The sequence below is a fragment of the Trachinotus anak genome, unplaced genomic scaffold (assembly GCF_046630095.1).
Source record: "Trachinotus anak isolate AG129_WGS33_773 ecotype Australia unplaced genomic scaffold, CSIRO_AGI_Tana_v1 ptg000007l, whole genome shotgun sequence".
Taxonomy (NCBI): domain Eukaryota; kingdom Metazoa; phylum Chordata; class Actinopteri; order Carangiformes; family Carangidae; genus Trachinotus; species Trachinotus anak.
The window spans coordinates 2,901,398-2,926,131 of record NW_027273858.1 but is presented as its reverse complement, the minus strand read 5'-3'; the positions used below and the strand labels follow the sequence as shown (position 1 = coordinate 2,926,131).

The following is a 24,734-nucleotide window of genomic DNA, read 5'->3' as shown; positions in this document are numbered from 1 at the left end:
TTGTGTCTCAGAAGCGTACCTGCTCAGGTTGGATGCCGCGGCCGTGTGACAGTTCATCCAGAGCTCCGAGGAGAGCGCAGGCACAGGAGACCGAGGAGTAACACGCCTCGATGCCTCCCTTCACACAGGCCTCTGTCATCCCATCCATCACTCTGCCGGAGGAGGCAGAAACATACAAACATACAATCCATTGGATCTCAACTGCTTTGCTTCAAACTTTATATTGGTTAATTATTTGATTTTTTTTTAACCGATCATTATCTGTGCTCATTATTGTCAGAGTTCAAGTGTGAATGTAGCTTTTTACTTAAAAGGTCCCATATTGTATAAAGTGAGATGACCATGTTTTTTCTTATTATAAAGCAGGTCTAGGTTCTATATTAATACTGTGAAAGTATCAAAGTCTCAGTCTGAGCCTTAAAATGAGCCGTCAGGACTTCTGTAACTTTGTGATGTCACAACAAAGCAGTCACTGCTTTACCTGAAATCTGCTATATTTTTATTGGATCACTAAGAAAACATTCAGCCAATTGAGATGGTTTCTGGTTCTTAAAACCCACAAATATATAATTTTATGGAGATCAACACTTCAAATAAAACAGCAGCAAAGTGTAAGATGTGGGACCTTTAATTTGAATCGCGACATATACAGCAGACAGCCAATAATTGGTTTACTCCAGCTACTGCTTGACTCTTCCCCCTGCATTACAACAGGAAGACATTGAAAACATCCAGTATATTCTGTCCAGTGACCACCCTACATCTCTAAAGATCTTGGGACCATTCATTGAACATAATGGGAAGAAGAGGCGTTGACCTGGGAGCTAATCATATCAGACTGTATTGTGCCCCGGAATTTCGGCTTTCTGGCCTTCGTCTTGGTTCTTCCTCAACCTTACTTGGTCTGGGTTCCAAGGATTCTTTTTTCTATGACCTTTAATCCACTTGTGGATATTTCAGTCATTGTACGGCTAACATGCATATGTGCACTTTTACATGAGTTCGTAGCTCAACTGCAATAATTCTGCTGTAATAATTCTGATTATTTTTTGTTTCTAACTTTCCAGCGACTTAAATGAAGAGCAAAGAGAGAGGAGTTACGAACAGTTTCAGCAGGTCCAGGTGGGACTTCCTCTTTGAGAAGGAGCGTTTCCTGGTCTCAGGTTCAGCCACGCACGGACCGGCCAGGTCGTACAGCCGCTGGGGACTGCCCAGAATCTGACACACGGAGACACACAAACATTTATTCCACTTTCATTTGGTTTCTCATTTCAGAAACTTAATACATTGTCAGACCATGTCACACATGAAGTAACTTGTCTAACGTCGTATAATATGTTTGGTGAGGAACGACGTGTCCCCCCTCCCACCTCCTTCATGATGCGGATGGCCTCGGTGCGGTGCTGAGGAGGCGGGTACAGCAGGATCCTGTGGTAGAGCGACTGCAGCACCGGTTTCATTGACTCCACGCAGCTCACCAAACGCACCAGCTCTGCCGCGATGTAACACACCGTACGCACTACTGGTGCAATCCTGGCGGGGGCGCTGGAGGAGCAGCCAGACCCCCTACCCTGATCGGACACCCCGCCGCTGCTGGAGTCCACCTCCTGGTTGAGTCCTGGCAGAGAAAAATCAGGAGTGATATAAAACTGAAACCTTAAAATCATATTGACCTCTGACATTTTCCTCAGAGCCAGAACGAAATACAGTTTAAAGTCAATGATCATGATCTCTAATGTCTAAATAAAAAAATTCTGAATTACAATTACAAAGACTCCATCAGGCTGACTGCTGGCAGGAAGCTCTGGATAAAAATAACCTCGTCCTGATTTCTTTTGTCCAAAATCGACAAAGACTGTGAACCTGGTTAATTATTTAACTTCGGTTAATGAGCTTGTTCCAAAGTAATTCTAACAAAGCTGACATGAGCCTTGTAACTGCAACTGCTTATCTGCTTATCTTTGACTTAAGCGTTTAAATGCAAAAAACTGTGACAAAACACCCCCCCCCCCCAGTTACCTAAGCTGAGTCTATCTGAGAGCCGGTCTCGGTCTGGTGCCCCTGTGTAGCCGTGGTGCGAAGCGATGGTTTTGTCATTGACGGGGTTTCCCATGATCGCCACGAGCGACGGACACAGCTGCTTCCTGAGAGGGAGGATTGTTGTTGGTTTTTAAAATGATAATCAGTGTGCACAATATATACAGTCAATTACAAAAAAAGGGGAAAGGTGAATTCAGGTATTTTGAAAATCAAATCAATTATCAATACCTGAACATTGAGCTCTCAAAATATGTCAGGTAAATCTTCCCATTAAATAAGTTCATTGACCCCATTTCATCTACTTTTTGTGCCAGAATCTTGTTCTTAATTCCACAATTTAGTACAGATGAATATCAGAAAGCTCGGCAGGGTAAACAGAATAAATTACTATCAAAATCATCTTTTTGTTATGACTCATTTTGTTCCTTGCAGCCTCTAAATGGAGGACGCTCGGCTCCACAGGCCCAGTGTGAGACTCTCAGATTTCAATCCTCAATCTGAAAACAAATTCTGGGGATTAAGATCAGCGATTATTCATAGTTTTGGCAGCCATTAGCGTAGGATTATAGTCTTACCACACAAGGTCGGTAAAGCCTCTGGACAGGTGCATTGTGGGAGGACAGCTGCTGAGCATGGACAGGATGCACTCCAGGTACAGCAGCTGCAGGAGCTGGTTGTCACTGGAAGGTGAAAATGTACAAAATTAAAAATGCTTTTAGTAATAAAGAGAATCAGAAATCAGCCTCTGGTGAATCTCACTGTTTGTAAGTCCAGTCTCATCAGGAATCTTCACCAGTGAGATTTAATCAGTCTAATCTAATTAGCAGGTGAAAGAAACAAGCAGCTGTTCTTTAGCACTTCAAAACCCCGTCTATTTTTACACAGTGAGTGTACAGCTGTTGCTGTGTCACTTGGCATCTGTAAACTCCAGTTAGCACATCTTTTTTAATTTGCTGTTCATCTTTAAATTTATCTTGCACGTTGTCTGTGTGGTATGTGAAGCGATTAGTGATGCTGCAGCGACGCCTGATGTGTGTCGCTGATGTGTGTTACCTGTCCACCGACTCCAGCTTCTCACAGAAAACTGTCAGAACCGTCACCACATCTTCACACAGAGCCTGGCTGGTCGGGGAAATATCTGTAACACAAACACACACACACAATAACAAGGTTAATTCCCTGCACCCACTTCTTCTCATCACTTCCTTCACCTATTGCTTTCTCTCACTTCCCCATTTCTGTGTAATAAATAAAATGAATCAATACTTTTCTTTGTGAACCTGTTTGGCTCTCTGCCTGCAGAGGCAGCCATCATTCACTTGTGTGTGAAGCATCATAAAGAATCCCAGCCCATCTCTCTGTGAAGCTCTGTCGTACAAACTACAGGCTGGTGATTACAGTAGCTTTAAAACAGCTATAAAACAGTTTGTGCTGCACACTAAACATGAATGAAAGTCCACAGCCACTAGCGAGTGGGGCGCTCCTGCAGCTGTTTCAGGGCCCTAATTTTTCGTGACACTGCCAAATGGACAACAGGACCACATTTCGAAGAAGTACTAGAAGTAAGAAGATGGACGACAATCGAAGTGAGTATGAAAGCTCTTACTAATTGACCATATTTATACTGATAAAATTATATGTTATGATTAATAATACACAACTGTGGTCCTGAAACTGCAGCTAGGCAGATTTGTGGTCCTGGGTCCTAGAAATACTGTCCTGAAACTGTGGTCCTCATATCAGCCTCCTGCATTCCTATTCACTAGGTGGCGCTGGCAGCTAAAACTGCAGCCTCAGTTACTGCAGGGACACACAGTTGCCCCTGGCAGATATATGAAGCTTTACTGCCCCACTACTGGGTTGAAAAATGTAAAGATTGCCCTGAAGGTGGCACCCAATCCGCCATGGGTGCCCACTTTGGAACGTCCCAGCTCCCCATCAGGTTCATCTCCATACTGGTCTAAGCTGAGCTTTGTTGAACTCAGCTGGACACAGGCTAAATGAAACTGCTCAGACTTCCTGGGAGTGTGCGCTTGTTAAGTCAGAGGTGGATCTTCAAAGACTTCAGACTGTTCTCAGAAAAAATGTATGAAAGTACTGAAATATTCCCTTAACCTGTGAGGATTTCTCAAACTAACCTGGATAAAGAGACTCTGGTTGGAGAATCATACCCTTAAAGTTTTCATGTATAGTGCTCGTTGGAAACTATTACACAGGTTGGCCACTTTATTGGGGACACCTGTACAATCTAATGCAATCCAGTACTGTCCTGATGATGAGTGGAGCTGCTGGTGGTGACGTACCTCTTCTCTGCAGTGGCAGCGCAGTCACCTCCTCTCCATCTGCACCCTGGGGAGGAACACACAGCAGGAGGCGTGTTCACTGTGAGTGTGTCGTTTGTGGGTTTGTATCCACACAGAAAATAACAAAGAGGTAGAACTGGTACAAAGCTGAAGATCTGCTATTGCTTGCCAGTTTTGTAGGGTATTTAGGGAATTAGCTGATTAATGTGTGTAATGTGCATGTACAGTACACTGTGTGTGTATTGTGTATATTGTGCATCATAAACATATGCCAATACGAGAGAGCAGCTTATTTTTACCTCAGTGGCTGCAGAGTATCAGATAATCAATACATCTTCAAATTGCTTGTTTTGTTCAACCAACAGTTCAAAATCAAAAGATATTGAATTCATGATGATATTTGACACAAATTCTTACATTTAATGAGCAGGAAAAGAGAATATTTGACATGTCTGTTTAATAAATTACATATTTCAAGATTAACTGGTTGTTAATGTTAGTTTACTTCTGCTCAGCTTGGATTTTGTTGTGAATGTCTCAATCTCCCGGGTTCCCTGAACTACTCTGCCCACACTCCGCAGTCGTACTTCCCTTACTTTACACGTGTGCATACAGCTGTGTAATGTTTATGTGTGTATACACTGCAATGTGTGTGTGTTTTGTACGAGTGTGTGACCTCTTGTCTGTGTCGCAGCTGCAGCGTCAGGTCTCCCAGTATCTGGCTCAGCGTGGCCCTGACCGCCGTGTTGATGCTGCGCAGATGACAGCTGGACACGTAGGTCTCGATGCACACCTGAACACACACACACACACACACACACACACACACACATTACACGATTACATCTGTCAGCGTGTAGTCTTTCTTATGTCTGAGTCACAAAAACTGAAAGTCGTGACGCGCAGTCCCGAGACAGCAGCCCAGACACTGAACTATCAGGGAGAGTCATGGGAGGTTTCCATGGTGTCATACGTTACCATGGTGACCAGACTAAGGAGAGGGATGGGGCAGGAGGGTGAACATCTTCAAGACAGATTAGAAAACAACAGAGTTAACACACACACACACACACACACACACACACACACACACACACTGACACACAGTAAATGTGAGCAGTGGCAGGAATCTAAAAACACTGGAGACTCAGCCTTCTTATGGGACTTTCATGCCCTGGTAGCTCTTACCTCACAGGCCACTTCCACACAAACTAGCTCCAAAAAGTAGTTTAAAGATGGTTTAGTTTAGGCGAAAGATTACAGGTGGTTTGCTGGGATTTAAATGATTGGAGCTCTTTGGGATCGATACACAGCTGAAGAGGAAGACCACAGACACTAAGGTCAAGGTTTATTAAAGGTCCCATTTGACCTGGACTCTGGATTGGAGTATTTCATACTGAACAGGCTGGTGATTTGCAATCATTGTTTTGATTTTACCATTTTTCATCTGATGGTAAAGAGGCGTGGATGTAGAGAAAATTACACATTTATTGAGTGTTGAGTGTAAAACGTGACACAATGAAAGAAGCAGCTAGAAAATTTATCTTCTGATTCTGAATGGAAGAACCTGCAGCTCTAGCACTCAGGGGCTGTACGCGGCAGGTCATTGCTGCCATTACTTTTTTTTGCTCTTGGTGCCACCAAGCAGCAACCTCTGGCAACAGTGAAGAGCCAAAACCTGCAGTTCCTCTAATGACCACTAGAGTCTGGGTACAAAAGTGAGCCAGTCCCCATAGACTCATGTTAAAATGTTCAACTTTACAGCAGATATACCAAGTTTTACAGCCTGGTACAAAAAAACAGTTTTGGACTCTACAGCTAATTTACGGGTGAATTTTTATATATTTTATTAAGGCTTAAAGTTATGTATAATTGAAGGTGTGGCCTCTTTGAGTGACAGGTGGGTGACTGTATGCTTGTCACAAACAGGAATGCACCGGAGCCCCAGCTCCACACAAGCTCCACCTCTTTGCCCACTTTTTGATTAGCCGGGAGTCAGGGGCGGAGTCAGGCACTGCCAAGATGGCGAAGTCGGAGCAGCCCACTCTGAGCTTCAAAACCGCTCTTCAGAAACCTGTTGGTGGCGCCTTAAAGGCTAGGTCCATCTTTATTTACAGTCTATGGGAGCTGGCCGTTTCCTGGCACTGAAAACTTGCAGACTGCAGTTTGGTTTAGTTTTGATTTAGGTTCATGATTAATTTTCAAGTTTCAGCTTCGAAACAAAGGGACACTTCACAAACAGTTTTCCTTTGGATTTAGTGGGAAAGACCAAGACAGTGATTTCTAGCTTTAGTGGTTCAGATATGGGATTTCTGACAAATAAGTTTGGATCAATCTTGTGTCTAACAATGGAGGACATAATATAGATATAGCATTTAGACAAACCCTCATTATGAAATCTTAGGGATTAAACTGCTGAGGGAGGGATTGGATCTGTGGCTCTCTAGTGTCTATAGCTGTAAAGTGTTTTCATGTAACTAATATGACGGCATTAAAGGTAACGTCTGAGCCTTCAGCTCCTGAATAAATCCCTCAGCACTGCCAACCCCTGCATTAAAACCTGTGCAGAGCTGCACGGTTTGTATGGGATGTTACTGATAATGGAGTGGTGCTGTCAACCTCTCCCGTCACCCTGAGTTATGACCCAACTCAAACAGAAACACATACAAACACACGCACGCACACACACCCATACACCAGATGGCTGGGCCTGGCAGCACAGAGCCCATTAATACAACATGTTGACCAGGTTTTTATGAGCTGTTAATGGACATCAAACATCACCTTGGTTCAGGAGCTGCTGCTGCTGCTGCTGCTGCTGCTGCTGTTGAGTAAGTGATTTAACTTCCCACATTTAGTTTTATCTTTGTTGATAACAGGGGTGGCTGGTTGTTGGTCAGGTGGCAGTTCTGCATCTTAAAGGTAACTTATTTTACTCCTCTGTGTTTTATTTAAAGTGTTGATCTCCATCAGAAGATATATTTGTGGTTTAAAGAACCAAAAACCATCTCAGTGTAGTTTTCCATCTCCTCTCTCAGGCTTCTCTCTGGAGCTGTGGTAACGAGAAGTCGGTGAGCCAATCAGAAGAGAGGCTCTGAGCCAATATGGGTCTTTAAATATAGATTGAGCTCATCTGCTGCTTGTTTGCTAACAGTTCCCTGTTAGCTGTCATTAGTACAGTCTGCGACAGTCAATCCACAGCCAAACAATACTGTGACCATGAAGAAATATATGCATCGGATTTGCTTTGTCATCAGGTGAAAGTTAAGAACTGAGGACAGCAAACAGTTGTGCAGGTAAAGGCAAGAGGATGTAAAATATCTGATTAAAGACCATTTAGCGTTTTAAGATCAAGGTTTAATCAAGTGTTAAACCTTGTTAACATCCATATGATGTTTTTTATATAATACAAGACATATCATGAGGGAAATAATCAGTCAACACAATGGCTGAGTATTTCCACCTCGAACTGCAGTGAACCAATGACAGACTCATAAAAACAGATTCAGACAGACAGGAATTCGTACGTCAGATGACCTAACAAACCAATCCTGTCAACTCATGAGGACAGGGGGTGGAGCAAACTAAAACCAAAACCTTGTCAGTACAGGGAGCGAGAGTTTGCATTAGCACAGCTACTAACACTGTGTCAGCCACTGCCAGTTACAAGCTAACGAACACCATAAACAAATAAAAGATGCTAACTACGGTAACTGTTCTGATATGTCTGCTAGGCTCAAACATGTGGCTGAGTCTCTCTGACGTTTCCTCCTCTAATCATCTTGATCTCTCTGCTCTTTCCCCTGGAGACCTGGAGCAAACAGGAGGTGGGCGGGGCACAAGGCCTGATCCAGATTGAGGAAGTAAGAGTAGATGAGCTTTCAGCCCCAATTTTCTCTTTCTTTCACTTCATATAAAAACCATGTTAAACAAAAATATTAATCATAGCAGAATATTTTTACATAGTTTAAATCAATTTTCATTTGGTCAAGTCCATCTAGTCTATCTTATCATTCCAGTCTAGTACCAGGTGCATGACATAAATATATTGGGGGATACAAACAGTCACATCTGTCTAAATCAACAGAAATTTGCATTTTCAAATACACCTGCCTCTAACGTTCTCAACAGCAGCTGAACAAGGAGTCTAAAATATTCATTTCTGCACATCACTGAAGCAACAAGAAACCCCTGTTTGTTTCTAGATGTAAAATATCAAATATCTGATGATGATACTGCTGTGTATCAAACTCGACTCGGGCTGTCCTACCTTAGCAATCCGCAGGATGGAGTCTCCATTAATGTCAAAGTTTGGTGAGTAGGTGATACACAGCAGGACCTGCACACAGCAGACAGGAACACGGTTTTATTAGTCTTTAGTCCACATTAAGTTGAGCACAAATAGAAGAGAGACAAAGCAACGTGAGGTCTGAAGAGAAGAGGAAACAATCAAAGGAAAAGCTGCAGTGTAGGAGTTATTTGCTTCATGCAGAGTTTCTCAGCTTCAAGGCATATTTACACTCATTTACTCATTTCTATGTAGGCCTGCTGCAGACTGATCGTGCACTGAAATATAAAAATAAAAGTCAACATTTTAAAATATACATCACTTCAGGCTCCAGTGGCAGACGCTGCAGACGATCCTGATGTGTAGGAGCTACAATCGGTGCATCCCCACTTCTCACCTTCATGACTTCCACCTGCAGGTCTTCATGCAGGGAGGGGGTGATTCTGATGGCCTCCAACATCTGGCTGAGCAGCTGCTTCTCCAGGACCTCCACCTCCATGCCAACCCCGCCCACGAACCTGTCCTCACACAGGAGCTTCTACATGGGAGAAAGACGTCATGGCATTGTGTCGAAACATCACGCGATCACTCGTGAATGTGTTATTTCTACTTTCCACAGATTCTACGCAGAACCACACGTTTTAAAGTAAAGAAGAATAAAAGGAACAAGGGTGAAATAAAACAGCTGTCACATGAATATCTTTTCACATTTTTGCTGCATCTTGTGATACCTGCATCCCAGTGAGTGCCGTCTGTCCCAGTTTGCTGTTTTTGGACTCCAGAGCCATCTGAAGAGGCAGCAGGCAGCGCTCTCTGGAGACACACAAACAGAAACACAAACTGGTTACAACAACTGTGTTACCATTAATGCTTTCAGTGCAACTTACAGTAGATTAGTAGACTAGTGTTTTTATCATAATGGTCATTGTGACAAAGTTGTGTGGCAATAGTTTTAGTTGTCTAGAATTACAATGAAGGTAGAAATTATCTCAGTGGTTAAAGGTCCCATATTTGAACTTCTCCAGTGTTTCATTTGAAGTGTTGATATCCATAAGAAGATATATTTGTGGTTTTAAGAACCAAAAACCATCTCAGTGTAGTTTTACATCTCCTCTCTCAGGCTTCTTTCTAGAGCTCTAGTAACAACAGGTTGGCTATCAGAAGAAAGGGTCTTCTGATTGGCTGACTGTTTTGTAAGTGATCAAATAAAAATATTGCAGATTTCAGGTAAACACTCAGAGAAACCAAATCCTGCAAGGCTGGGTGATGGGTCCAGGTGGGCTTGGGATATAGCTGCAAGGGGTGATTGTATAGTTGTGACATCACAAAGTTCCAGAAGGCCTGACGGCTGGTTTTAAGGCTCAGTTTGTGAATACAGGCTGTGTGCATTTCTCTGTGGACTGAGGCTTTGATACTTTCACAGTATTAATATAGAACCTAGACCGGCTTTATAATCACAAACACATGGACATCTACCTTCATACAATATGGGACCTTTAAGTTCAGATCAGAATTCAGAGACAAAGAACCACTGCCCTTTGTTTTCAAATCGGTCATTCATTTGACTTGTGGTCTAAAACACTGGAGCTCTTATCTGTCTGGACGTAATCCAGCCACAAACCACTAAACAGGTACATCACAAGCTCAGATCCGGTTTTTAAAAATTACATTAATCATATCAATCCACGATGAGTCCCAGCGCCAACCTGTTCTTCATCCTGTTGCACATGTGTTATATAACTACAGCCTAGCTTCACCTCTGCAGAGAAAACTGCAGCCAGTAGAAAGTGTTCACCCTTAAAATATGATGATGTTTAAATCTGTGGGAGCTGCTTTTGTCCCACAACTTCAATATTTAATAGGAAGTGAGATTTTGGACGACTGAAGGGAAAACCAATCAGCAGTGTTGACCTCCGTCGAGAACTCCTGAGTGAAACTGTGAATACTTCAAGTTCAGAATATCAGATCACAACTGAGTGAGCTTCTCTCCTCTGACTTCACATGTAATCGACCACCGAGTCAAGCAGAGCCTCTCTAATTGGGCTCTGACACAGGAACAGTCAGGAGCAGCAATAGTAGAGTTAAACATGGAAACAGATAAATACATTATACAAAATATCACTGCAAATTAACAAAGCTACAAATTACAAGAGATACCTTTCAGCCTCTGACCAGTTTCTAGAATAGAGCTGAAACTTTCTTCACACTTTCCTTCCTTCTCTCGCTCTGTCTCCATCTCCCTCCTATTATTTGTAGTTGAGTGAGTCACCACCGGGCTCTGCTGCTGATAACACGCTACTGGGCTTCGTCTCTGCGCTCACAGGCGGCTGGCTCTGAGCTGTCACTACTACACTGCTTCAAATGAGCTCCGAGCAGCCATGGCTGGCACGGGACCCGGCAGTTCCCAACACTTTCTGTGAGTTCAGACTTTATTCATGAGCATTAAGAGAGCAACAAAGAAAATGACAAAGAGACAGCACATCTAGCCTCAAACAAATATATGGAAACTCATATGGAAAAAAATGGACCAAATTGAGCAGGAATCTTAAGCACAACAAAAACAACTCAAAGAGGGCTCATAACCTATTCATCGACTGATCAGAAATGTTCATGAAACACCAAAGTCATTGGTTTTCAAATGATTTCTATGACAAAATTAATAAAAACATTCATTTTATCCTGTTTTTTCTGTCAGCCAGTTTGTACGAGTCTGTGTTCGAGCCCATTCTGTGGTAAGTGGTCTGAAATCCTTTTTGCAGAGACAGAGGAGCACGCTGGCTGAGAACCATCGCACAGCATTACAGAGACATTGTCATCAATATTTCATCTAATAATCTCTAATAAAACAAAAGAGGTTATTGAATGAATTATTTATGGAGCGTTGAGCTGCAACAGGATCCAGAATTTATGGCACCTTCATCACAGTCCAGCAGCAGCAGCAGCAGCAGCAGCAGACACTTTTAACTTTTAACTTTACTTTTTGTGGAGAGAGAAAAAAATCATACACTAATAGGAATGTGACCCCTCCCAAAAAAATATCTTTTTTCCCTTGCCTCTCAGAGCTGGTTTTAACAGATGAAAAAACAACTAAAATGTTGAAAATGAGCTTGGAAAAAAAAACAAAAAAATCACTCACTTTCCTTTCAGGGCTTCCTACTATGGATAAAACCTGGTCAGCCGGTGAACTGTCAAAACATCCATGAAGTTTTTTAAGTTTTTACCGGCTCTGTCAGAGTCTTTCAGCTGCTCTCTCTCTGCCTGTCATTGGTCCCAGCAGAGAAATCCAAGGCTGAATTTCTTTCCCTGATGATCAACAGCTCATATCTTTTCCTTTCTATTAGTATTACTATTTTATGAACTGTACATGTTGCACTAGGGCCTCATTTACTCTCAACTAGTGTGTGTGTGGGGAGAAAGAGTGAAAATCAGTTTCAGCCAAACTAAAAAGTGAAAATAACAACTTTTATGGGTCGCTGTGCAGTTGTTGTGTGTGTGTGTGTGTGTGTGTGTGTGTGAGTGTGAAGGTCTTCTCTCCTCTTCATTGCTTCTCTGTCTCAGTCTCAACATTTTTTAAGCTTCACAAAGTTAATATCTGTTACAAGGTTTGTGCATTGGTTGCAAAATCTTGGGCAGTTGGTCTTGGACAGACAGACGTCACTGTCTCCACCTCCTGCTGTCTAAATCCATATATATTATAATGGTGCTGTTGCTTAAAGGGCCCGTGCAGCCTGAGTTCACTGCTTAAGTTCCACATTTGCATTATCAGCCCAGAAATAATTCAAATTCATTCAAATCGTACACATACACACACACAGTGTAAAGGGTTCAAAGAGCTTGACTTTCAATAATCAGTTATCTATTCCCTGGTGGAGTAAATGCAAAGACTGTGTTCGAGCAGCAGCTGAGACCAAACCACTACAAACTGAAAGCTTTACCACTTAATTCAAGCATCTCAGCTGGTCTGACTAAGATTCTGGTAACAAACGATCAACTGTTCTTAATTATAACTTTATTATAATTTTATAATAATCACATTTTATCAGTTCCACATTAGTTCGGTGTGTTGGTTTTTGTTACAGTGATTAAAACAGGTTTTGACTTCATGCCGTCGAAGCTTTGAGCTGAAATGAATCCAAGTCATTTAACTCACCGAAGCTGAGAAGGGGAAATCTTAGCTGATCCATTCTGAGACTCGAGGGTTTCTGCAATTTAACGGGACAAAGAAAAGAAACACTGTGATGCGGTTACACTGTAATTACATTCACTTAAACCATAAGACAACTTTTATTCTGTTTGTTGAGCTCAGAAAGACCAGAGGAAAAACATGAGGTTTTATTTACCCAAAGAAAATTTGGTTCCAAACAAAACAGTATTTAAGAAAGTAAGTTAGCACAGATCATTAGCTGCATTTCAAATGTATATGATTAATAATTTAGCCCAGAGGTGTTAGAGTGAAACGACACACACTGTACTTTCAAAAACACTCAGCAGAGCACAAACAGCTGAGCCTTTAAAAAATAGAAAAGAATTAAAAAAACAATAATCAAACTATGAATTAATGACTCATTTTTAAAGATTTATGTCTTCAAATAAGAGAACTGCAGCTTGGCCGCAGCTGAATCCTTTAACAAAGCTAATTGTAAGTCAGGAACCTTGAGAAATTTCACCTCGGTTTCATATTTGTAACTAAAAAGCGACAAACTGCTGCATTTTCCTAAAGCAGAGAGTTGAAACACGAGACCTGCTGACGTCTGAAAAACACAGCATGAATCTCCTGTTACTCTGCACAGGCTGTCATAATGCATACGTGTCTCAAGGTTTAGTGTGCACTGGCCTTGCACTTGCACTGACTATTTCCATACCTGTGTTTACGTGTGTGTGTGTGAGGTGGACGCCTGACATCCTTCTCATTAAGAGACAACTATGAGTTTCACATTGATTGATGTTACGGGCGTGTCTCCAGATGTTTCAGGATGGTCTGTAAATAATTTGATTGGCCGATGAGGTCCACTCAGGACACTGCACTCAGCTGCACCGTCCGTCCCCGTCAGTCCAGTCAGACACCACTCAAATACAGGCGGTGGGATATCGTCTGTTTCTGATGCGACACAGTTTATACATAAACCTTGAATTTTTGCGTGCAGGCACAAGCACGAGTTCAAGGTCTGAGGTCCACTTTGGTCATCGTGTGTGTATGTGTGTGCATTAATACATTGTGTGCAAGATGACGTGATTCTCCCTTCATCAGCACAATCTGAACCCACTGTCTCCTCGCTGCCTCACAAAGTTCACCCACCAGCGAAAGGTCAGCCTGACCCATCATGACCATTAATATCCGCACTGACGTCAGGGGACACGACTTTTTTTCCACATATTTAAATCATCTTTTATAAAGGCCGTTATAAAAGATGAGGCTGTCCTGCTGGAAAGCACTCAACTGTACAGACAGTCAGTGATGAGAATTGGAGGAGGGTCTAAAACAAAAAGGCTCCTCATGGTTTCCATGTACGCATGGTGCTGAGAACCTGTTTAATCTGAACGACCCTGTTGGCAGCATGTGAGTCAGCAAAAACATCAGTCCTGATGTCTGTTGTTTTGCTGTTATGCTTTTCTTCTATGAGGCTGCTGTAAAACTGGGCCCGTTTAAAGAGAAGACAAACAGCCTGTCGTCTGCTCTCTCATCTGTCAGCACCGTGCTGCAGCTCTGAAACTTAAACACATGATGCACATAAAGCTCAGAGGTCTATATTTAGAAATCCTCATCAGACTTCAGAAATATCCCTGTATTGAGCTGCATGTCTTTATACTATGTTTATAGTGACCTGTATCCCACTTTTTATGTTCTCTGTGATATCAGTGGTTCACTGTTGTCCCGCAGGACACTGAAGTGTCATCAGGTCACTTTTTATTATTTGCATTTTATTTTATACCTTAGCATCCCGTTCAAGTTGAACGGGATGCTAAATCTTGCCTATTTTTCAGTTCAAATTTATGATTAAAAAGTTTTGACAACATAATGTGAGATACATTTAACCACTGTCTCCTACACCTGCAACCTGAAGTCGGGTTTTGGGCAGTTTCTTACATTGTCCTTTTAAGCTGTTTAAGGGATGTTTGCTTACAGTCAGTACAAACTGGTGAGATTATATTCTGTGAAAGTTTTGACTAACTGAAAAGTCTGATGCATTTATGTGGCCAAAAAATACAGGACTTTCCTTGTTCCTTGTTTTCTTGCATTCAGAAAGATGCTGAACAACCTGATGTCATTTTGTATATTTGTTAATAAAGTAATAAAATAAAGAAAAATAGTGAATTTAAAATTACAGTGACCAGGGTTCACTTTCAGCTGTGCACGATAGAGACTGTGCGTAAAAACAGCTGCAGGTTGTATTCCTGATCTGGTTGATGGTGCTTCCCACCACCACATGGACATGAAACCCCCCTCCCTTCAGTTATCGATCACCTTAAATCAGTTCTCAGCTTTGAGGAACAATGATTTCCTTCAAGTTCTTGCGGTGCCTTTGAATATTTCTGGGCCTGTGGGATCAGTGCAGCTTCTCTGTTTCATTAAAAGCTAGCAGGTGAATACAGCCGCATGTTTCCCCCCTCATCCTTGCAGCCGGAGAGCCGGGGGGGCTGCTGTGCACTCACCGCAGGCGTAGACGCAGGCGTCGCGGATGCCTTTGTGCTTGTGGCCGGACGCGTCTTTCTGCAGCTTCCGCAGGATCTCCTCCATGCCGGCACCGGGGAGCAAACGGCTTAATAATCTCTGAGAGCAGACGCACGGCCGGCTGGGTGGTCAGAGTGTGTCCGCGTAGGTTTGCGCGTTGTATTTTAAGGGTGCAGTGACAGTGACAGCATCTCTTAACCCCCCCTGATGAAGGCGATGATTCATTCCCAACGAGCAGCCAATGATGTCAGGCCAGCCGTCAATCCTCTGAAGGTGGAAGGAGGAAGCGCCGGTGGTTTCAGCCTGAATCCACCGCTGTGGCGTCCGGGCGGGTCAGCGGAGATCCCCCGACAGCTGACAGCTGCTCAGCGTAAACTGTCACCCATCCAGCGGCGGATTCATTCCGTGGATAAACGCCCTTCTCTCATCTTCCGTCGGGCGTTTGTTCCACAGCACCACCGTGTTTTGAAAATCCGTTCCAGCTGATACTTGAGTTCCGCACGGATCCAGATCCGGTTCCTTCCATCCCGCATACGAACAGGAAAACACGGCAGCGCCACATGAAGAGATCCGTCCGCTAAAAGGAGGATGTCACTCCAACCTGGCAACACAGTGTTTACACCGCGTCTCTGTGGGGCAGCTTGAAACTGCGGCAGGAACCGGTGGAGTCACTGGAACGGGATTTCCTCCCAGCGGGGCGACAGGTGGAGGAAGCTCCCACAGGGCAGCCTTCACAATAAAGGCCTTTTCACACCACATGATTTTATAAAGTAAAATTATTATTTTTTTGATTAACTCATATTTTAATTGTTTTAATTCTATGTTATATTCTTAATTTTATGCACTTCACATTTTAAAGTGAAATACATCTCTGGTGTGCTATAATTTCATACAGAGCCACAATTTGTCCATGTGTGTAAACACTTAAAATCACTGTCATTCTATTAGTATGTTAGATGTTATGATATTATATGACTGTAAAAGATTAAATAAAGTTAATTTACACACAGAGTCATTGGTTTGACTTGTTTATGCCCGTTCCTATCAGGAACATAGGATGTAGAAGCCTGAAAAAAAGAATAAAACAACAAAACAAAGAAAATTAGAGTTAGCTAATGTTAGCATGAGAAAGAGAATGTAGTGTTTGATGAATAATGTTCCAGTACTGAAGCTCAATAATTAATGTTGAGCAGGTTTTTATAATTAGCCGGACATTTATTTACCTTGTAACACAATGGTACCACTTTCTGGAGGTGCCCTTTTTAAAGGGTTTATAAGCTGTAATTAATGTAATTGATTAATAGGGAGTCTGCAGAAATGTTAGAAAGTAATCAACAAGTGGTAGCCTACTATGTCTCTCACTTTCTGTCTGTATGCCATAAAGGGTAGGCCTAATGTAATAATGCATGAAGTCTGGAGATGCTAATAGGTTGTTTCTAAAAAGATTTTGGTCCAGATGTCCTGCAGCCCTTTTCCAGAAGGTGAGGGGTCCAACAGTCCATTGAAGGGGTGTAATCCTAATAAATTAAAGAGCTAAAAAGACACAAGTGCCATGCTGGGAGAAGGTTTTTCCACAACCTTGCAACCTAAAAGTTGTTCTTATTAATAAAAACCTGTTCAAATAATTAAATATTATTAAATTATTAATTAACCAATAGAATAGAGCCATTATTTACTGCTACAAACCTTTTATAAGCACCTTATTAGAAAGTGGTACTTATGTAACATAGCATGTTTGCATGGCAGTGTTAGTGTGTTTGTAAAGAAATTTTTAGCACGCTAACTAGCTACATGCTAACATGAAAAACAGGTTGTTAATGTATAAAGTTAAGTTTAATGCTATTATATGCTAATTCCCATCATGTAACTTTTAGCATGGCAACATTATTGGCAAGATTTAGCATTAGCATGTTATATTAGCGATAACCTCAAAGGCTGATAGGAATTTGTCTTCTTTTAAGGGTAAAATTTAACATCTTATCTCGACATCTTGACATGAACATATGTAGCCATCTTCATGACCCTACATGAGCTGCTAATAGCACAAGTTATATGACAATCAGGACAGAACTGAAGTAAAGATCATTCCTAACAATCTGCGGAATATGGACTGTGTGACTTATCGATTTTGATGATAGGCCTACTTGTGCTGCACTTTTGAGTAAATCATAAATTTATCCTAAAATGTTTTTTTTAATTGTTTCTTAATTCTTTCTAATTACTTGTGAGACAGTAATATTAATCAAAGTTTCATAACAAAAAGATTTCCAATACCACGGCAACAAAAACATGACCTTCATAAATACAGTTTTAATGTGCTTGGTAAGTAATTTGTGCAAGAGGGAGGGAGATGATTTATATTCATTCATTTGTGTATTCATTTATTCATGGACTTCATCCACCTATTCCTATCAGGAGCATGGGATGGGGCGATAAAAGAATAAGGAAACAAAAGGGGGAAAAAAGACGATAAATGAATGCAAGAATCACAGATGGTAGGTGAAGAACAACTCTTAAAAGGTTATTCTGTTAACTTCCAGCAGGTGTATAAAACTGAAGGAGAATATAAAGGCTTGAACAATAAACTGAGGTCTGCAGCGGGATGAGAGTGATGAATCTGACTGTGAACCTGGCAGGTTTTTACTCTGGTACATCCAAACCTGACTTTGATTATAAAATTAATGATTAATTCTTGCAAAGAATTCTAAAGTTTTTAAAAGCCAAGTTACAGATAAATATCTGATATTTATGCTGACCCAGAGAACAAAATGGACATAATACACAGTCTGTGGAGAGAAAGGGGTGTTTGAGTGCCAAGGCAAAAGCAACCGGAGACACATTCTTCCATTTTTGTTATAATGTGAGTTGTTAATGCCCCATCTGCCTTTAGTGGATAATAATTCCCCAGCAGATGTTTTTTGTGGTGGCCCATATTTATGGTGGCTATTATTGCCCATAGTCAAAAGCATGTGGACACATGCATTGCATACTTATCTGATAGCTGAATATGTCACTCTTTAACAATGAAGATTAATCTCCTTCTATGACAGACATTTCTGGTTTTGGGAAGGCCTCCAAACAGATTTCAGAATCTGGCTGCAGGGATTTGCTCCCATTTGGCCGCAGTGAATTCGGCCACTGCAGCCGGCAGATATGGCCTGACATACAACTGACATTTCACTTCATCCCAAAGGTGTGGGATGGGGTTGAAGTCGGGGTTCTGTCCAGGCCACTCAGGTTCTTTATGGAGCTGACTTATAGTTTGTTTTTTTTTACTTTCATTTAATGAAATTTCTGGCCTCTAAAAATCCTAAAAAAAAACCAATATAAAATGGTAAAATCACTTGTTGGTTGACCTGCTATAATCTGTGATGTGTAGTTATCTGTTCATGTTGCTTTATATTAAGGAATCACAAACCAATAAGGCTGGAAAGCAGATAAATTCATATGAAATTTAACCATACCATTTGCCAGGGTCCCCCCAGGCAACTCCTTAATGACCTGTGCAAATGTGTATTTAAAAAATATATATTATTGTATTATAGGGTTTATAAAAATGCAAATTACACTGTACAATTTCTTTCCACTTTGAAAACTAAAATTATAACACTGAAAAACATAATCTCTTACTGAGAAAAAGGGAATTCCATCAGTCCTAACTCAAAAGCACCAACATGCAGTAGAGGCGGAGGACCACTTGAGGGCGCTACTATCCAAGGATACCCGTGGTATTAGTATCAAGGCCACGTATGGCGTTATCATAGCATAATTGGGTTCAGATTAGAAAATGATGAAAAGGCTTCGGGAGCAGTTTGAGTTCCCGCTCTCACCTCCAGTAACATAAATCTGATAAGTTTTAGAAGCGAGATGAAGGCAGATCGCACATCTTGTCTTAACACCCATGAGTTAATGCCTCCGCCTGAACTGTAAATAGCAGAAATGATTGAAAGCACTTCAGCCCCTTCTCCTTGGTCACCTTAGGACCAACCGATCTTTGAAATTAAATGTGGCTTTAAAAAAGTCCATCTAGTGTCTTTTCCCATTAAAGTGGAACGATCAAAGTTAACTCTAGAATAAATCACAAATACAACCCAACAGCTGTAATCATCCAAAAATATGACAAAAATTTCCACGCATTTTCTGTATTGATTATTTGTATAGTAGTAGTTAATTTTGTCAGGTGATGACCCACTCGTCCATGCCTTCATTTATTGTCCATTCACCTTCTTTGTAATCTCACCTTTTGTCTTCCTCTCTCTCCTGTGTGCATTTGTGTGTGTGTGTGTGTGTGTGTGTGTGTGTTTGTGTTTGTGTTTGTGTGCATGTGCGTGCATTTATGGAGGGAGAAGCGTCCAATAACACAGGCGATGCCAAAATGCATTTGAAATCGACAGAACCGTTCTTCATTCTGCGCAATTACGCACGGTCCTCCATGCACACACTTTGTCCTTACCAAGATATTTGCCGTTGCATGAACTCCAACTGGGCCCGGGAGATTTTGTTCTTCGTGCACCATTCGTGCTTTCAGATACACACCACCCGGCAGCCTATAGGCTGTCCAACGCGTCCTTTGACGTCATACATCAACTTTTTGTGATATATGTGCGCGCACTGCGGTTTTTAAGTTTCAGCTTTTGTGCACATCGGGCTGAAAAGTGGGATGGCATCCCAGGCATCCACAGATAACAGGAAATAAAGAAAGGGTTTTATAGGTCAGGTATTTTGGGAATATGCCTGCGGCGCGCCACGTGCGTAATGACGAGTGTGGCTCTAAATATAAGAATTAAGGAGTCGAGGCTTCATGGAGGGAAAGACAGCATGTCAGAGTAGGTTACCCTGAGGGGGGCCGTGAAAAGGAATTACTAATTTCTCACACCAACACCGGCACATCTGTGCGCGTCTATGTCACCACCGGACACGTCTCCAAGTCCATGGATAAAAAGGAACAGGAGGCAGCAGAATGGTTGTTGCGGGAGCAAGTAACGGAACCTTCAGTGGCGGCAACATGAGGTCGTCGTTCATGATAGAGGACAGAGTCGGTGGTGGAGATCCCGGGGGCTCCACCAACATGATGATCTCGGAGGCTCTTGCGCCCCGGCTACTGAAGATTGCGCAGGGCGCCGCAGAGGCTGCAGCGGCAGCGGCAGCAGCAGCGACTTCTCCGTCCACCTCCAGTCAGCCGCTGGTCATGGAGACGAACGGGACCCGGTGCGGCGAGCAGATCCTGAGCTACGGACGGGTGGAGAAGGTCCTGATCGGCGGGGTCCTCACCATGCTCACGCTGTCCACCATCTGCGGGAACTTACTGGTGGTCATCTCCGTGTGCTTCGTCAAGAAGCTGCGCCAGCCGTCCAACTATCTGATCGTCTCTCTGGCCGTGGCGGACCTGTCGGTGGCTCTGGCCGTGATGCCGTTCGTCAGTATCACGGACCTGATTGGCGGTCAGTGGATATTCGGACAGTTCTTCTGTAACGTTTTTATCGCCATGGATGTGATGTGCTGCACCGCGTCCATCATGACTCTGTGTGTAATCAGCATTGACAGGTGAGATAAACTTCTTTTATGGCTGAAAGTTAAGATTTTTTTTCTGAACGCAGGAAAACAATATATCAAACATCCATATTCTATCACGGCACTAAACAGCATTAATTATACAAGCCAGAAAAGACACGAGGAAAGATGTCAAACTTAGAAAATATTAGTACCTTTAATGTTAAATGATTGATTTATTGAACTTTTACGCATGGCCGGAGTCTCCACATGCAGAAGTAAAATCATTTTTGGAGACATCCTCTTGTGCACATGTAATATTCTTACTAAAATCCCATTACTCAGTCGAAGCCCTACTTTGTCGCTCAGCCCTCCGCCACGCTGAAACATGGGATTTGTGAGAGGGAGATCAGAGCGCGGAGGCACACTGTGGCTTAGGGTCTAGCTCAAGGGCAGTTGGTGAGACAAAGAGGCTGATGTGGGGATCGAACCTGTGACCACCGTGCACTAGATTCCTTTCTAACAGAATACCCTGTTTGAATCACATAAGGGGGTCTGAATGGGAGTTGAGCGCATTCAGAATTAAGTCGAATTAATTAAGTTGTACCACCTTTTAACACCACACATGCCTGCATATGTGTTGTACTGTTGTATGTCTATATATTGGGTTAAATGTTATGTTTTCAGGGAGGTTTTTGGGTGCAGCACTGTACTGTTCTAAGGGTCTCTTGGCTTTACTTAATACCAAATGCTTTGCTGGTCACATATGGTTTTTCTGAGCTGCTTTCATTGAAAAAAACCCTGTTGCCCACCTGGGGGGCTGCATATGGCAACCGCAGATTGCTAAGCACCCTGCTTGAGTTACACAGGATTGAATAAGGCAGGAAAATACTGTAGAAAAAAAAGATAAGATGGTTTTTTTCCCACCTTTTATGATGTCTTTCATTCAGAAATATTTCTCTCTGTAGGTATTTGGGCATCACAAAACCTTTGACCTATCCTGTCCGGCAAAACGGCTGCTGTATGGCCAAGATGATCGTGTCAGTGTGGCTCCTCTCTGCCTCCATCACCCTCCCCCCTCTGTTCGGCTGGGCGCAGAACGTCAATGATGGCAGAGTCTGCCTCATCAGTCAGGACTTCGGCTACACTGTCTACTCTACAGCCGTGGCCTTCTACATCCCCATGTCAGTGATGCTGATCATGTACTACAGGATTTACCGGGCGGCCAAACTCAGTGCAGCCAAGCACACAATCACTGGCTTTCCCAGGGAAGGGGAGCATGGTGCAGGGGTGGCTCCAAGAGGGGGGAGAGGAGGGCATGATCCTCACCATCTGGCAGAGTTGGGAGAAACAGGAAGCGTTGTAGGCACAGAGGCTGAGCAGGAGGCGGAGGAAGAGGAGGAGAGCTTGGACTGCGTGGCAGCAGCGTTGAAGCTCCAGCGAGAGGTGGAGGAGGAGTGCAGCACGCGTGTCTCCCGCCTTCTCAAGACCGGCGAGCACCACCAACGCCGGAAAAGGAAAAACCAATCCATTTTCAAACGGGAGCAGAAGGCTGCGGCCACTCTGGGCATCGTGGTCGGCGCCTTCAGCTTCTGCTGGCTGCCGTTCTTCTTGGTGTCCACCGCCAGGCCATTCGTCTGCGGCGTGGAGTGCAGCTGTGTGCCGCTCTGGCTGGAGAGGACTCTGTTGTGGCTTGGGTACGCCAACTCCCTCATTAATCCCTTCATTTATGCATTTTTCAACCGTGATCTGAGGACAACATACAGTAACCTCCTGCGGTGCCGCTACAGGAACATCAATCGGAAGCTGTCTGCGGCTGGCATGCACGAGGCTTTGAAACTGGTGGAGAAGCCAGACGCTGACGCGTAAAGCTGCGGCTCTTCTGCAGACACTGACAGAGACAACCACCAGGGAAAACACCCAGTGGGGCTCAGACTACATGACTCAGACAGCCACACTGTCAGACTGCTTATTTCCCTAAAATTGTGTGATGAATGCTGAGGCGACAAGAGGCAGGAGGCTGTGATTAAATGGATGCACCTGAAGGCAAACAGAAGAGGCCTTTATAGAATAAAAGACTATAAATCTTTTATTCTGAGGACTGAGTGAAATGGTGGGGAGGCTGAACTCACCGGTGATGAAATAAAACTGTCTGAATAGTAGCTGCTGCTGGTTATCATCGTACTCACAGCCTCTGAACTGTTACTGCCGCCACGGTGAAGTCCAACAACAGAAATAATGGTTGCCGTCCTGCCGCCCTGCTGAACAGTCTTTTGTACATGTTACAAAAGCTGGTGGAGCTTGACATTCAACTGCTGCCACTATGGACGGTCATTTTCTAATTAAAGGAAAACTTTCCTACACAAAAAAAAAGAAAAATGGAGGAGTTCTTGGAGCTCAATTGGCCCATGAGGCTAAAACACCAAATGTATTCACCTTGTGTCCATAATTATCACAGACACTTTTTTTCACTGCCTCTAAATGTTGCTTCACTGGACAATCATTGTAACACGTGGATGAAAAGTTATGATGAAAATGCAACTGACATGTAAAAAGTCTTGTACACAAGTCAATAGCTGTGCTGTTTCAGAGGTCAAATGACTTCCTCTGATGATCTGTTGTATCTGATATGAGTTTACATCTTTCGAAGATGCTTGTTTATTTTTGTCAGTGTCACTTTGTGTTGAATGTGCCAAAACCTGCTCCTTTCGCCTCTACACAAGTCATGACAGCTACATTAGAATCAATTTATCGATTGATCTGTTTTATAGTCAGGCAGCTCACTTATGAACAAACAAGCATTTTTAGGTAAGCTGAAGGTCCAGTACATGATGGTATGGAGTCTAACAAGTTGGAGGTAAAGGCCTGAGGAGAGACGTGATCATTCAGGACACTTTCTGAATGTGGCCAGGCCTTTTCCTCGGTTATCGTTAAAGGTTTCAAACTATGCACCTCGTGTTTTAGACTTGACACATTGTGTGATGGTCCCCTGGGCGATCCAAGCTCATCATGGTTCAGTTTCAGTGTTGTGTATTACATCACACATTACCTCATTAAAACAGGCGCTAATGAAGGAGTGAGCCTTCAGAATGGTCCACTTTTGCTCTTTTTTTTCAGTAAAACCAGGACTACTTCTTTAATTCAATATCAGTTTAACATGTTGATTATTTTGTGGTTAATTGTTTGTTCTAGAACATGTTAGAAAGTAGTAATTAAATGAGCATTGTGTTGTGTGAGCCTAAAACCCAAAGATTTACAGCAACAGAAAACAAACAGAAGCAGCTAATTGTCATATTTCTTAAAGGTCCCATATTTTACACTTAACCATTGTTTTATTTTAAGTTTTGATATCCAAGAATATTTGTGGTTTTAAGAACCAAAAACCATCGCAGTGAGGCTTCTCTCTGGAGCTCTAGTAACAACAGGTCAGTGAGCCAATCAGAAGAGAGGTTCTGAGCCTCTTTTCTGATTGGCTGACTGAGTGATCAAATAGAAATATAGTACATTTCAGGATGACACTCAGAAAAACCAAATCCTGCAAGGTTGGATGGTGGGTCCAGGTGGACAGGGCTTCCAGACTGCTTTGTTGTGACATCACAAAGTTACAGAAGTCCCGATGGCTGGTTTTAAGCCTCAGTTTCTGAATACAGGCTGTGTGCATTTCTCTGTGGACTGAGGCTTTGATACTTTCACAGTATTAATATAGAACCTAGACCTGCTTTATAATCAAAACACACATGGACTTCTCACTTTATACAATATGGGACCTTTAATGTTTGTCTGTAACACTGGGTTTAATAAACAAACTTGACTGACAGTCATTCAACTTTTGATGAAAAATGTTGATTGATGACCAGAAATATGTAACATCACCTTTTTCCAACTGAGCCCTGCCCACTTCAAATCAGCCGGAAAAGTAAAGAAAATGTTCAACATTGGCAGA

At 42.6% G+C, this 24,734-nt stretch overlaps 2 protein-coding genes and 1 long non-coding RNA gene across 4 annotated transcripts in view; 2 read left to right on the top strand and 1 right to left on the bottom strand.

The window, feature by feature from the left end:
* The window catches only part of arfgef3 (ARFGEF family member 3), a 48,479-nt gene extending 32,601 nt beyond the window's left edge, over positions 1-15,878 (bottom strand). For both annotated transcript variants that reach the window (XM_071479940.1, XM_071479941.1), the window contains exons 1-13: positions 15,283-15,878; positions 12,782-12,833; positions 9,363-9,444; positions 9,029-9,169; positions 8,614-8,682; positions 5,020-5,136; positions 4,344-4,389; positions 3,094-3,178; positions 2,616-2,720; positions 2,020-2,144; positions 1,371-1,618; positions 1,106-1,218; positions 20-152 (exon numbers count right to left, since the gene is read on the bottom strand). In XM_071479940.1, coding sequence (XP_071336041.1) covers positions 20-152; positions 1,106-1,218; positions 1,371-1,618; positions 2,020-2,144; positions 2,616-2,720; positions 3,094-3,178; positions 4,344-4,389; positions 5,020-5,136; positions 8,614-8,682; positions 9,029-9,169; positions 9,363-9,444; positions 12,782-12,833; positions 15,283-15,367 — 1,401 coding nt within the window. In that variant the 5' untranslated portion in view covers positions 15,368-15,878. The remainder of the gene's footprint in view (positions 1-19; positions 153-1,105; positions 1,219-1,370; positions 1,619-2,019; positions 2,145-2,615; positions 2,721-3,093; positions 3,179-4,343; positions 4,390-5,019; positions 5,137-8,613; positions 8,683-9,028; positions 9,170-9,362; positions 9,445-12,781; positions 12,834-15,282) is intronic.
* On the top strand, positions 3,200-9,178 carry LOC139622568 (uncharacterized). The gene is made up of 3 exons (XR_011691316.1): positions 3,200-4,424; positions 5,038-5,118; positions 9,050-9,178. It is a non-coding gene; the product is annotated as an uncharacterized lncRNA (long non-coding RNA).
* Positions 15,879-19,933: 4,055 nt separating the features above from the next.
* htr7a (5-hydroxytryptamine (serotonin) receptor 7a) lies at positions 19,934-23,146 on the top strand. Its single transcript, XM_071479938.1, has 2 exons — positions 19,934-20,845; positions 21,760-23,146. Exons 1-2 carry the CDS (start codon positions 20,262-20,264, stop codon positions 22,658-22,660), a joined length of 1,485 nt encoding a protein of 494 aa, XP_071336039.1. The 5' UTR covers positions 19,934-20,261; the 3' UTR covers positions 22,661-23,146.
* Positions 23,147-24,734: the final 1,588 nt, after the last annotated feature.